The sequence below is a fragment of the Salvelinus alpinus genome, chromosome 2 (assembly GCF_045679555.1).
Source record: "Salvelinus alpinus chromosome 2, SLU_Salpinus.1, whole genome shotgun sequence".
Lineage (NCBI taxonomy): Eukaryota > Metazoa > Chordata > Actinopteri > Salmoniformes > Salmonidae > Salvelinus > Salvelinus alpinus.
Genome location: NC_092087.1, coordinates 41,867,412 through 41,881,965, shown reverse-complemented (window position 1 = coordinate 41,881,965; position 14,554 = coordinate 41,867,412). Strand labels below are relative to the sequence as shown.

The following is a 14,554-nucleotide window of genomic DNA, read 5'->3' as shown; positions in this document are numbered from 1 at the left end:
CCCTACAAGCCCTTCCTCTTTTAGCGCATTTTGCCTCGAGGGGGCGCCATGGGGCCATATAAACATGCAATGACGTATTATAATAACACCCCCTCTTCGTCCATTTATAGTAGACTTACACTTGCATTAAAGTTAACACACAAAAAGCAAATATCATATCATAAATTATTAAAATACATATTGGTCTATCTGGATGTTATGAAACGGCAGTCTCTCATCACTATCTATGTACAGTACTGATATGTCATAAATTGCAATATGCAAATTAATCCTTTAAAAACGTACTTCCTGAATATAGCTAGCTAAGTTTCGTTTCCCTTTTCATTCAGCTAGCCTTCTAATCTTGATAATGAAGTAGCTACACGTAAAGAGAAGTGGTTTCAAGTTCTATAATTACGTAAAATTTTGAGGCAAGAGAAAGGTAAGTTAATTGTCAACAGATGAGGAAACTCTATGAAGAAGCCTGATAGCCCTATTACGTAACTGCCCGCTGATCAGGTGAGAAACCCATTTGCAGTTTTATGAACTTGAAGCTCGAGCGCCTTTTACCACCTTCACTCTGTGCTGTGTGTGACCCATTCTATGCAAATTTCCCTCTCAATTTTGGTAGCCTCTGGATACTTATGGGTAAAGTATCACATGTCGTTTAGCATACAATACTAATAGTAATGGTCTTCCTTATGGGATAGAGTGCTGTCAAAGTGAACGTTTCCGTTTCACATGATGTTGTTTTTCACTGTGTGTTATTCTTCTCTGCATCATTACTTTCTTATTCTTGTCATTTCTTAAAATAGGTCTAACTATGACATCTCCTGAGGTCTTCACAAGCAACTTAATAGAGGGTAAGAATAAAGAGTTTTCATAATAGTCTCCTATCTGATTTCCTGATCATGTCTAAATGGGCAGGTCAATAAACGGCCAAAGAGCAATGATAGTATGACATCATATGAACGTGAAACGTACAATATCTGGTCTAATTTTGACCAAGTTTAATTGAGTATCGAGTGTTCTGTGCATTGATGAAAATGTCATTTTTCTATTGCAGCGGAGGAGCTAGCCCAGTTGTTGAGTGAGGCCATCAGCTGTGGTGACAAAGAGGAAGCCAAAAGGTGTTCAGAGCAGCTGGCAGAGTTGTGTGTACCAGTATCTGTCATGATCTCCCGCAAGGCTTACTCCCAAGACTCTATTCAGTAGGTGGAATCATTTAGTAGTATTCTGTTGGGTCATACTTTACATTAATTACATAGGATTAGCCTATAACAGAATAAACGCAAGTGGAATAATCAACATGTAATTAGGCTGTAACAAGCTATTAGGTACAAGCGATTGTGGATTACTTACTTTACTCTTTATCGCTCACTACCTTGAAAAACGTAAAGATGCACTATGCAGAAATCGCGCCACCATTTCCTGGTTGCTACAATTCTAATAGTTAAAACAAACAAGTAGAGTGTAGAGAATCATTGTACCATTCAAACCGCTATGAAATATATTTTCCATAAACGAAATTATTGCATTTTAAGCTGTTTGAAGCTGGTGTACCAAACCGAAAGTAAAAGATGGAAATACGAAGAGCACGTGAAGCATAGAAATAGTGCACATAGAACTTCTTATACTTGCTTTCAATGAGAATGACACATCTATAACCCCAATTTCTATGTAAATTTGGTTGGTTGGCCCAAAAAGTGACATATTGCAGCTTTAATCAATTGTAACACCTTTGTAACTGTGTTGTTTTAGTGCTGAGAAATTCAGACCCGGTTACCTCTATTGGTTACTTTGCTGCAGGTTGAAGGTGGGAGTCGGGGATGCACAGTCAGAAAACTATATTCCGGTTACTTTGTTGGTAACACTTGACATGACCATTTCAGATCTGAAAGAAAAGGTAAAATAAATAGTTGTTGCAACCCATTTTCACCAACAGCTCTGATATTTACTCATTATCTTGAACACACATATTTGCAGTGAAAAAAAGTAGAGACCGAGACCCCATGCATTCTTGAATTTCTCTCTACAGATCAATACTGACTATGGATTTCATCCATCTCTGCAAAGCTGGGTGATCGGTAAGCGTCTGGCATGGGACTCTAAAACTCTGTACAGCCATGGGGTAAGGAAGAATGGAGACCAAGCCTACCTGTACATCAAGTCTGCCCAGGCTGCCAACCTCAGCCGGGAGCAAGTGAACCAGGAGGAGGAACACCGTCGGCTAGACAGTAAGGATACTCTGTCATACAGCACTGTTTAGTCTTCCAATAAGAACCTAGTATACTGAGCAAGGCACAGGTTGTCAACATATCAGCTTGTGACACACACATGCACACTTACACCAACCTATACCTTAAAATATTTCCCCCCATTATAGACGGCCATGTTTTTTATTTTGACTTGTTGCCATCATGGTATAGGTATCATTGAGTCATTGAGTCCTCTACTGGCCAGGGGAGCAACTGGACCAACCCCACCTCCCAAAACTAAACACCCAGCACCTCCTCCTCTGCAACCAAAGCCTCAGGTAAGATTATAATGCAAACTGTGCAATGACTCATTGTATACATATACGATAACCATGCCCGTTTCTACAATAATGTGTGCTTGCATATGTGTGTGGGGACAACTAGGTGGGTTGGTCATGCTCTGTGTGCACCTATGCTAACAAGCCAACGAGGCCGGGCTGTGAGATGTGTGGGTCTGAAAGACCAGAAGATTATAAAGTACCTGAGGTTTACCAGCCTGATGAGCAGGAGGTCCAGAGACTCCAGCTAGAGGAGATTGCCAATCTACAGTACCAGCAGGTATGCTTTAAACAAGATATGAGTTGCAAGATATGCGATATACACGTGTTACTCAGATTTTCGTGACAATCATGTCATAATTACATATAGCTAAAAATACACTTGGTATGACTGTTCTAATGTGTGTAGCCACCTTATTAAATGAGAAAGACAGCGTTCCCTTAATTTTACCGCTCTGTTGCTGTGAGACGATGAAGGCATTGGAGGAAGAGCGGGAGAGGAATTTCTTGAGTCTGGTGGAAACAGACGCCCACAGCCTCGTCCCCAACACAGAGGAGCTGGACTGTCCTATTTGCCTCTGCTCCATTCCGCCAGGGGAGGGAGCCACACTGCGGGAGTGCCTGCATGTTTTCTGCAGGTATAACACATCTTGGCTACATCTAAGTAAGGGAGTAAACATTATTTATAATAGGGGTTACATGGAGAAAATCGGACCTCTCTGAAATGAAAATGGACGGCCCTCCCTTCAGCAAAATATATTTTACTTAAACCCTCTGTGAACGCTTGAAAAAAAACAAGGGACCATCCCCTATACCCAAAATAATAATTAAAACAAAGTAGATAGCAGAGAATATGTATACATGCACATCCTCATGCACGAGGAAACAAAGCTACAACTATTGAGACACAGCCCTGGCTGGTACTCTCTGGAGTAGATCACTGTCGCTCCACTGCTATTAATAATATAGAAATTAAATACTTACTGACCTTGTATCAATATTAGAGATGTTCCCATAAATGTTTTATCTATAATAAATAAAAAACGACCATCTAAATAATTAAATAATTTGAGACATATACAGGTTAAATGCCTTCTTATTTGCGTGTTTTCTCTAAACAGGGAGTGTCTTAAAGGAACCATAGTGAATAGCATGGATCCAGAGGTGACCTGCCCTTATGGGGATGAAGACTACAGCTGTGATCGTAAGCTGCAGGACAGGGAGATCCAATCTGTGAGTCCTGCTGGTGCTCTCGCCATTAGCCTGGCAGCCAGTCAGTTTATGCTTTGTTGGCTAAAGGAAAAACAGAACTGTACCCAGGCTATCTCACTATAGCTCTCTGTATCAAGTGATGATAATGCCTTGTATCATTTATGTAGGGTGCTTATAATAATAATAAATAATACAAATAATACATGGCATTTATATAGTGCTTTTCAAAGACCCAAAGATGATTTTTGTGAAAGATATTCATCACCATAACATATATTTAATCCATTCCATTGTACCCTACAGTGTCCTGTTCTTTGTCTCTTTAGCTTCTCTCTCAGGAGGAGCACCAGAAGCTTCTAGAGCTGAGGCTCAGTATTGCTGAGACGCGGAGTGAGAACAGCTACCACTGCAAAACGCCCGACTGCGCTGGCTGGTGCATCTTTGAGGACGAAGTCAATGAGTTTATTTGTGAGCTCTGCAAAGAGACCAACTGCCTCCTCTGCAAGGTATGTCAACTTTCTCTCTCTTACTCTTCCTCCTTTGTCCCCCCTTGAATGCTAAAATAAATTATGACGATAACAATAGGTGCTTGGCCAACAACCTTTTTGTCAACCTCTTTTTAAGGCCATCCACAAAGACATGAACTGCAAGGAGTATCAAGATGATCTCCGGATCAGAGCTGAGAACGACGTTGCTGCCAAACAGACCACACAGATGCTGGAGGTAATGTGGTAACAGGCAGATAGTATTCCCTTTCAGTGATATAGCACTGTCTTGGATTGAACATGACATACTACACTACTGAACTGCTATTTGAAGTCTGTTTTTTGGGGGTGAAACATAGTATTGGCCTATTATAGTTTTGAACTGAAATATGAAGCTTATGGGTTTAGATTACACATACTGTCAGCCTATTACACTACCGAAACCATATGTGAAGTCTACAGGTATACCTAATCTTGATTAAACCCACTATTGGGTTATTATACGACTGCACTGTGATATGATATCTATGGGTAAACCTAACCTGGAGCTCGTGTTGTCTTCTTCGATAGTCCTTACTGCAGAACGGGGAGGCCATGCACTGTCCTAAGTGTAAGGTCATAGTTCAGAAGAAGGATGGCTGTGATTGGATCTGCTGCCTGATGTGTAAGACGGAGATCTGCTGGGTCACCAAGCAGGCTCGCTGGGGACCAAACGTAAGACAGTTAAGGCCAAATCAAACGAAACACGAATGAGCGTTGCTCGTTCGACGCGAGGAAAATATATTTGCTTTCTAATTTTAAGCGCATGACGATTTTGACGGCATCGACGCTCGCGGCCCGTCTGATTTCTGTCATTCACTACCATGCATTCTAATTCCAGCTTGTAAACACTCGTTGGCGTTTCGTTTGATTTGCCCTTCAGTTAAACCGAACTGTACTCTTACAGCTACTTCCTCCCCACTCTAATACCTCGCCGTGCTAGACCATTCTTCTTAGACCTACCCTATGGCTCCATTTCAAACATACACTACATGACCAAAAGTATGTGGATACCTGCTCGTCGAACATCTCATTAATATGGAGTTGGTCCCCCCTTTGCTTCCATAACAGCCTCCACTCTTCTGGGAAGGCTTTCCACTAGATGTCGGAACATTGTTGCGGGGACTTGCTTCCATTCAGCCACGAGCATTAGTGAGGTCGGGCGTTGATGTTGGGCGATTAGGCCTGGCTCGCAGTCTGCGTTCTAATTCATCCCAAAGGTGTTTGATGGGCTTGACCTCGCTTTGTGCACGTGGGCATTGTCATGCTGAAACAAAAAAGGGCCTTCCCAAAACTGTTCCACAATGTTGGAAGCACAGAATCGTCTAGATTGTCATTGTATGCTATAGTGTTAAAATTTCCCTTCACTGGAACTAATGGACCTAGCCCGAACCATGAAAAACAGCCCCAGACCATTGTTCCTCCTCAACCAAACTTTACAGTTAGCACTATGCATTGGGGCAGGTAGAATTCTCCTGGCATCCGCCAAACCCAGATTTGTCTGTCGGACTGATGGTGAAGTGTGTTTCATCACTCCAGAGAACGTGTTTCCACTGCTCCAGAGTCCAATGGCGGTGAGCTAGACACCACTCCTGCCGATGCTTGGCATTGCGCATGGTGATCTTAGGCTTGTGTGCAGCTGCTCAGCCATGGAAACTCATTTCATGAAGCTTCCGACGAACAGTTCTTGTACTAACATTGCTTCCAGAGGCAGTTTGGAACTCAGTAGTGAGTGTTGCAACCGAGGACAGACGATTTTTACGCGCTTCAGCACTCGCCGGTCCCGTTCTGTAAGCTTGTGTGGCCTACCACTTCATGGCAAAGCCTTTATTGCTCCTAGACGTTTCTATTTCACAATAACAGCATTTATAGTGCTCTAGCGGGGCAGAAATTTAACGAACTGATTTGTTGGAAAGGTGGCATCCAATGACGGTGCCACGTTGAAAGTCACTGAGCTCTTCAGTTACACCATGCCCAAACCGGACGCATGCGTGCGTGCGCCAACGTGCGCAAATTGATTTTGTCCCCACACATCAAAGGTGATCACGACATGCAGGTTGAAATATCAAAACAAACTCTGAACCAATTATATTAATTTGGGGACAGGTCGAAAAGCATTAAACATTTATGGCAATTTAGCTAGCTAGCTTGCTGTTGCTAGCTAATTTGTCCTGGGATATAAACATTGAGTTGTTATTTTACCTGAAATGCACAAGGTCCTCTACTCAGACAATTCATCTACACATAAAACAGTCAACTGAATCGTTTTTAGTCATCTCTCCTACTTCCAGGATTATTTTTCTTCTTTGGACTATATGGCTTTTGGCAACTAACTTTCATAATAAGGTGCATTACCACAACCGACCTCAGTTCATCTTTCAATCACCCCCGTGGGTATATGTTCCTAAAAACCAATGAGAAGATGGCACGTGGATATATGCTTCTAAAAACCAACGAGGAGATGGGAGAGGCAGGACTTGCAGCGCGTTCTGCGTCACAAATATAATCAACTTTTATTTTAGCGTCTGGCAACGCAGACACGCGTTGGCACGCGCGAGCAGTGTGGGTGGAATGATTGAATAACATGGATGTGTACATTTATTTTGCATCGCTCACGCGACGCGGCCGGTATGGTCAGCATGCAAGGCCATTCTACTGCCATTGTTTGTGTATTGCATGGCTGTGTGCTTGATTTTATACACCTGTCAGCAACAGGTGTGGCTGAAATAGCCAAAACCACTAATTTGAAGGGCTGTGCCTTCGGAAAGTATTCAGACCCCTTGACTTTTTCCAGATTTTGTTAGGTTACAGCCTTATTCTAAAATTGATTAAATCGTTTTTTCCCCCTCATCAATCTACACACATTACCCAATAATGACAAAGCAAAAACAGGATGTTAGACATTTTTGCTAATTTATAAAAAACAAAAAATGGAAATATCACATTTACATAAGTATTCAGACCCTTTACTCAGTACTTTGTTGAAGCAACTTCGGCAGCGATTACAGCCTTGAGTCTTCTTGCGTATGACGCTACAAGTTTGGCACACCTGTATTTGGGGAGTTTCTCTCATTCTTTGCAGATCCTCTCAAGCTATGTCAGGTTGGATCGGGAGCGTCGCTGCACAGCTATTTTCAGGTTTCTCCAGAGATGTTCGATCAGGTTCAAGTCCGGGCCACTCTGGCTGGGCCACTCAAAGACATTCAGAGACTTGTCCCTAAGTCACTCCTGAGTTGTCTTGGCTGTGTGCTTAGGGTCGTTGTCCTGTTGGAAGATGAACCTTTGCCCCAGTATGAGATCCTGAGTGCTCTGGAGCCGGTTTTCATCAAGAATCTCTGTACTTTGCTTCATTCATCTTTCCCTCATTCAAATCAAATCAGATTGTATTTGTCGCATGCGCCGAATACAACAGGTGTAGACCTTACAGTGAAATGCTTACTTACAAGCCCTTAACCAACAATGCAGTTAAGAAAAATACCCCAAAAAATAAGAAATAAAAGTAACAAATAATTAAAGAGCAGCAGTAAAATAACAATAGCGAGGCTATATACAGGGGTTACCAGTACAGAGTCAATGTGCTGGGGCACCGGTTAGTCGAGGTAATTGAGGTAATATGTACATGTAGGTAGAGTTATTAAAGTGACTATGCATAGATAATAAACAGAGAGTAACAGCAGCGTAAAATAGGGGGGGGGGGGGGCAATGCAAATAGTCTGGGTAGCCATTTGATTAGATGTTCAGGAGTCTTATGGCTTGGAAGCTGTTTAGAAGCCTCTTGGACCTAGACTTGAAGCTCTGGTACCGCTTGCCGTGCGGTAGCGGAGAGAACAGTCTATGACTTGGGTGGCTGGAGTCTTTGACAATTTTTAGGGCCTTCCTTTGACACAGCCTGGTATAGAGGTCCTGGATGGCAGGAAGCTTGACCCCAGTGATGTACTGGGCTGTACGCACTACCCTCTGTAGTGCCTTGCGGTCGGAGGCCGAGCAGTTGCCATATCAGGCAGTGATGCAACCAGTCAGGATGCTCTCGATGGTGCAGCTGTATAACCTTTTGAGGATCTGAGGACCCATGCCAAATCTTTTCAGACTACTGAGGGGAATAGGTTTTGTCGTGCCCTCTTCATCGACTGTCTTGGTGTGCTTGGACCATGTTAGTTTGTTGGTGATGTGGACGCCAAGGAACTTGAAACTCTCAACCTGTTCAACTACAGCCCGGTCGATGAGAATGGGGGTGTGCTCGGTCCTCCTTTTCCTGTAGTCCACAATCATCTCATTTGTCTTGATTACGTTGAGGGAGAGGTTGTTGTCCTGGCACCACACGGCCAGCTCTCTGATCTCCTCCCTATACAATGTATTGTGGTTGTCGGTGATCAGGCCTACCACTGTTGTGTAATCGGCAAACTTAATGATGGTGTTGGAGTTGTACCTGGCCGTGCAGTCATGAGTGAACAGGGAGTACAGGAGGGGACTGAGCACACACTCAGCATGGCAGATGTGTTGTTACCTACCCTTACCACCTGGGGGCAGCCCGTCAGGAAGTCCAGGATCCAGTTGCAGAGGGAGGTGTTTAGTCCCAGGGTCTTTAGCTTAGTGATGAGCTTAGAGGGCACTATGGTGTTGAACGCTGAGCTGTAGTCAATTAATAGAATTCTCACATAGATGTTGCTTTTGTCCAGGTGTGAAAGGCAGTGTGGAGTGCAATAGAGATTGCATCATCTGTGGATCTGTTGGGGCCGTATGGAAATTGGAGTGGGACTAGGGTTTCTGAGTTAATGGTGTTGATGTGAGCCATGACCAGCCTTTCAAAGCACTTCATGGCTACAAACGTGAGTGCTACGGGTCAGTAGTCATTTAGTTAGGTTACCTTAGTGTTCTTGGGCACAGGGACTATGGTGGTCTGCTTGAAACATGTTGGTATTACAGACTCAGACAGGGAGAGGTTGAAAATGTCAGTGAAGACACTTGCCAGTTGGTCAGCGCATGCTCATTCACATGTCCTGTAATCCGTCTGGCCCTGCGGCCTTGTGAATGTTGACCTGTTTAGGTCTTACTCACATCGGCTACGGAGAGCGTGATCACACAGTCATCCGGAACAGCTGATGCTCTCATACAGGTTTCAGTGTTACTTGCCTCGAAGCGAGCATAGAAATAACTTAGCTCATCTGGTGGGCTTGTGTCACTGGGCAGCTCGTGGCTGTGCTTCCCTTTGTAGTCTGTAATAGTTTGCAAGCCCTGCCACATCCGACGAGCGTCTGAGCCGGTGTAGGACAATTCGATCTTAGTCCTGTATTGAAGCTTTGCCTGTTTGATGGTTCGTCGGAGGGGATAGCAAGATTTCTTATAAGCTTCCGGATTAGAGTCCCGCTCCTTGAAAGCGTCAGTTCTACCCTTTAGCTCAGTGCGGATGTTGCCTGTAATCCATGACTTCTGGTTGGGGTATGTACGTACAGTCACTGTGGGGGTTCAACGTCATCGATGCACTTATTGATGAAGCCATTGACTGATGTGGTGTACTCCTCAATGCCATCGGAAGAATCCCATTACATATTCCAGTCTGTGCTAGCAAAACAGTCCTGTAGCTTAGCATCTGCTTCATCTGACCACTTATTTATTGACCTAGTCACTGGTGCTTCCTACTTTAGTTTTTGCTTGTAAACAGGAATAAGGGGGATAGAATTATGGTCAGATTTGCCAAATGGAGGGCGAGGGAGAGCTTTGTACACGTCTCTGTGTGTGGAGTAAAGGTGGTCTAGAGTTTTTTCTCTCTGGATGCACATTTAACATGCTGGTAGAAATGAGGTGAAAATGGATTTACGTTTCCCTGGATGAGCGTTTTCCTGTTTGCTTATGGCGGAATACAGCTCATTGAGTGCGGTCTTAGTGCCAACATTGGTTTGTGGTGGTAAATAGACAGCTACAAAGAATATAGATGAAAACTCTCTTGGTAGATGGCGTGGTCTACAGCTTATCATGAGATACTCTACCTCAGGTGAGCAAAACCTCAAGACTTCCTTAGATATCGTTTTCCAGCTGTTGTTCACAAATATACATAGACCGTCACCCCTTGTCTTACCAGAGGCTGCTGTTCTATCCTGCCGATACAGTGTGTAACCCGCCAGCTGTATGTTATTCATGTCATCGTTCAGCCGCGACTCGGTGAAACATAAGATATTACCGTTTTTAATGTCTCGTTGGTAGGATATACGTGCTTGTAGTTCGTTCACTTTATTATCCAGCGATTGTACGTTGGCCAATAGTACCGATGGCAATGGCAGATTAGCCACTCGTCGCCGGATCCTTACAAGGCACCCCGATCTCCTTCCGCGATATCTCCATCTTTTTCTCCCGCGAATGACGGGGATGAGGGCCTCGTCGGGTGTCTGGAGTAAATCCCTCTCGTCCGACTCATTAAAGAATAATTATTTGTCCAGTTCAAGGTGAGTAATCGCTGTTCTAGGGTCCAGAAGCTCTTTTCAGTCATAAGAGATGGTAGCAGCAACATTATGTACAAAATAAGTTACAAACAATGCGAAAAAACTAACAAAATAGCGCAGTTGGTTAAGAGCCCATAAAACAGAAGCCATCTCCTCCAGCGCCATTACTACCCTATCCTGACTAGTCACCCAGTCCCTGCCGCTGAAAAACATCCCCACAGCATGATGCTGCCACCACCATGCTTCACCGTAGGGATGGTGCCAGGTTTTCTCCAGACGTGGTGCTTGGCATTCATACCAAAGAGTTCAATCATGGTTTCATCAGACCAGAGAATCTTGTTTCTCATGGTCCGAGAGTCTTTAGGTGCCTTTTGGCAAACTCCAAGCGGGCTGTCATGTGCCTTTTACTGAGGAGTGGCTTCCGTCTAACCACTCTACCATAAATGCAGTGGTGGAAAAAGTACCCAATTGTTATACTTGAGTAAAAGTAACAATACCTTAATAGAAAATGACTCAAGTAAAAGTGGAAGTCACCCAGTAAAATACTACTTGAGTAAAAGTCTAAAAATATTTGGTTTTAAATCTACTTAACTTAAGTATCAAAAGTAAAAGTATAAATAATTTCTAATTTCTGATATTAAGCAAACCACACAGCACCATTTTCTTGTTTTTATGTCTTTTTTTTTTACAGATAGACGGGCTATCTCCAACACTCAGACATAATTAAGCATTTGTGTTTAGTGAGTCCACCAGATCAGAGGCAGTAGGGATGACCGGGGATGTTCTCTTGATAAGTGTGTGAATTGGACCATTTTTCTGTCCTGCTAAGCATTCAAAACGTAAGAAGTTCTTCAGGGAAAATGGTAAAAAGTAAAAAGTACATTCTTTTCTTTAGGAATGTAGTGAAGTATAAGTTGTAAAAAACATAAATAGTAAAGTACAGATACCCCAAAAAACTACTGAAGTAGTACTTGAAAGTATTTTTACTTAAGTACTTTACACCACTGCATAAAGGCCTGAAGGTTCTCCCATCTCCACAGAGGAACTCTAGAGCTCTGTCAGAGTGACCATTGGGTTCTTGGTCACCTCGCTGACCAAGGCCCTTCTCCCCCGATTGCTCAGTTTGGCCGGGCGGCCAGCTCAAGGAAGAGTCATGTTGTTTCCAAACTTTTTCCATTTAATAATGATGGAGGCCACTGTGTTCTTGGGGACCTTCAATGCTGCAGAAATGTTTTGGTACCCTTCACTAGATCTGTGCCTCGACTCAATCCTATCTCGGAGCTATACGGACAATTCCTTCGACCTCATGGCTTGTTTTTGCTCTGACATGCACTGTCAACTGTTGGACCTTATATAGACAGGTGTGTGTCTTTCCAAATCATGTCCAATCAATTGAATTTACCACAGGTGGACTCTAATCAAGTTGTAGAAACATCAAGGATGATCAATGGAAACAGGATGCACCTGAGCTCAATTTCAACTTTTATAGCAAAGGGTCTGAATACTTACAGTACCAGTCATTCAAGGTTTAAAAAATAATTTGTATACTTGCAAAAATGTCTAAAAAACAGTTTTCGCTTTGTCATTATGGTATATTCTGTGTAGATTGCTGAATTTCTTTTTCTTTAATCTATTTTAGAATAAGGCTGTAACGTAACAACATTTTGAAAAAGTCAAGGGGTCTGAACACTTTCCGAAAGCACTGCAGTATATCACTATGGTCACCAAAAGATTTGAAAGTTACCATGCCCAGTTTGAATGCTATACTCTTTATTAAGTCATTCAGATATCTCAGGTCAGATAGAATCCATCAGATTTTAATATAGTGATAATACAAAAAATATATATTATTAACTGACCTACCTCAATCCAGTACTGCTTTGGTGTTAAATACATGGTACAGTACTATAAGGCTTTGCATATCCTGTAGAACTGAGTGTATTGAAAAGTTTGTACCATGGCATTGTTGAATACTCATTTCTGATTGGCTTGAAGGGCATTCTAGAGCGTGCATTATTTCCCCATAATGCACGGTATATTTGCGTAGTAGAATTCAATGGCTATAGTTCGTTCCTACATGTTCTATGTTTGAGCTGCTTTTGAAAGCAAAAGTATAATTGAAAACATTATTGGCATTGTTGAATTCAATTTTCATAATAGCAAGCTAGGACACCTGCATTGCTTGCCGTTTGGGGTTTTAGGCTGGGTTTCTATACAGCACGTTGTCATCAGCTGATGTAAAAATGGCTTTATAAATACATTTAATTGATTGATGGTTTAGTTAGCTAAACTAGCAAGTCTGTTGTTTGGTTACCAAGGCAACTACTGTCACACTCTTGTAAACAAACTCATTTCTAGTGACTAATGTGTTAAATTATAGCCATGGTATGAGGGATAATCAACTCGGGGCTCAATGCGTTCTCTGGAAAATAATGCAACTTTGTGTTGGTCAGTTCCACTCCGCCAGTGCATCTTGGAACTCGTTGATTATTCCTTACATATCTGATGCCTCTCTGCAGGGTTCTGGGGACAACTCAGGAGGCTGTGGATGTCGATTCGATGGGGCGCGTTGCCACCCTAACTGCCAGAACTGCCACTGAGGGGCCCCACTCCATCTCAACATGGTGCTGGATGGGTAGTCCATATCGGGGCACACTCAGTGTCCTGTGAGGCAAGGAGACTATTTTTCTCTCAGTAATCCTAACCTGGACTACCCTGAAAAAAATCATGCACTGATGTTAAGGGGTGATTTGGGTAAAAACTTTAGTTCTGCACATGGATCTCAAGTTATTCAGTCCTTTGTGAAGACACTGGCTAGTCTTACTTCCAAAGGCCTTTTATATTACTTTGAACATAAATTATCCCTGGGCGGTGTTTAATTGATGGTTCAATTGACGTTGGTGTAACACACATTTTATTACCTAGTTAGAAGATTTATATAAATGTTTTGCTCTCTACATGTAGGACAATTGTTAAATATTATGTTAGAGGCGTATAACCACCTATATCTGACAGGAGACACTCCATTTAAACAAAACAGGGTTGTGATATAAATTCAAGACGCTTATTGTTTTCTTTGAGATGCACGTTTCTGTTTTGTTAAATGGCAAGAGTCTTAGACACTGGAAGAATATTGAATATTGTCTTTCATGTATAAAATAAATATGTTGGCTAATTGTTTAACTTCTCATCAGCAGTAAGGTTCTAGTCATGACCTTAAAAGCATTAACACTAGAGATATTGTAAAACAGATACATATTGTAACCTTGTAATGGGGATAACTATTTACTTTCCTTTGGACTGAGCATGTACAACTGTAATGAAGGGATATTTAACATATTCATTGGTTCTGTTAGATTTTGTAAGCTATCAAAGGCGGTAATGGACAATCACAATTCTTCTGTAGTTTGGTTTGACCACTCCTCCAGCCTTATTGGAAGTGTTTTTTGAACACTCCCAGCAGAAGCCATCCATACTCTTTCATCATTGATGACTACAACTAAACCGATCTGTTCAGCGTAGCCAATTTCTTGTTTTAACACTGCATACAGTACAGTATAATGCAAGTCTTAGCTATGTTCATTAGCTACTTTTTTGAAGGATGATACCATTGCAGGGCACAATTACTATTTTGTTTGGCGAATGTAAAGCATTATTTACTTTAGGGAAAAGAACACAACTTTTCTTGATGAATGATCCAGAATAAAGGGGTTTAACTCTTACTGCTTGAAGGTTTGTGTTGTCTGTCTGCTGCTTTGAGTAATTTTTAGCCCTTAGCGTAAACAAAGATGGTAGAAACCTTAAATAGACTCTGGTGATTTTCAACGTTTCCTTAATTTTTTCACTACTGCATTCACCTTAAAGAAATA

At 42.3% G+C, this 14,554-nt stretch overlaps 1 protein-coding gene across 2 annotated transcripts; it reads left to right on the top strand.

Annotated features, from left to right (window-relative positions):
- Window positions 1–300: 300 nt before the first annotated feature.
- LOC139561983 (ranBP-type and C3HC4-type zinc finger-containing protein 1-like) lies at window positions 301–14,407 on the top strand. 2 transcript variants are annotated; one of them, XM_071379377.1, is made up of 13 exons: window positions 301–498; window positions 795–842; window positions 1,046–1,190; window positions 1,789–1,885; window positions 2,018–2,216; window positions 2,409–2,515; window positions 2,622–2,795; window positions 2,993–3,153; window positions 3,637–3,748; window positions 4,054–4,233; window positions 4,352–4,450; window positions 4,783–4,926; window positions 13,205–14,407. In XM_071379377.1, exons 2-13 carry the CDS (start codon window positions 803–805, stop codon window positions 13,283–13,285), a joined length of 1,539 nt encoding a protein of 512 aa, XP_071235478.1. In that variant the 5' UTR covers window positions 301–498; window positions 795–802; the 3' UTR covers window positions 13,286–14,407. The 2 variants fall into 2 exon arrangements, with proteins under 2 accessions (XP_071235478.1, XP_071235477.1); XM_071379376.1 differs by lacking the exon at window positions 301–498 and adding an exon at window positions 518–627.
- The last annotated feature ends 147 nt before the right edge of the window (window positions 14,408–14,554 follow it).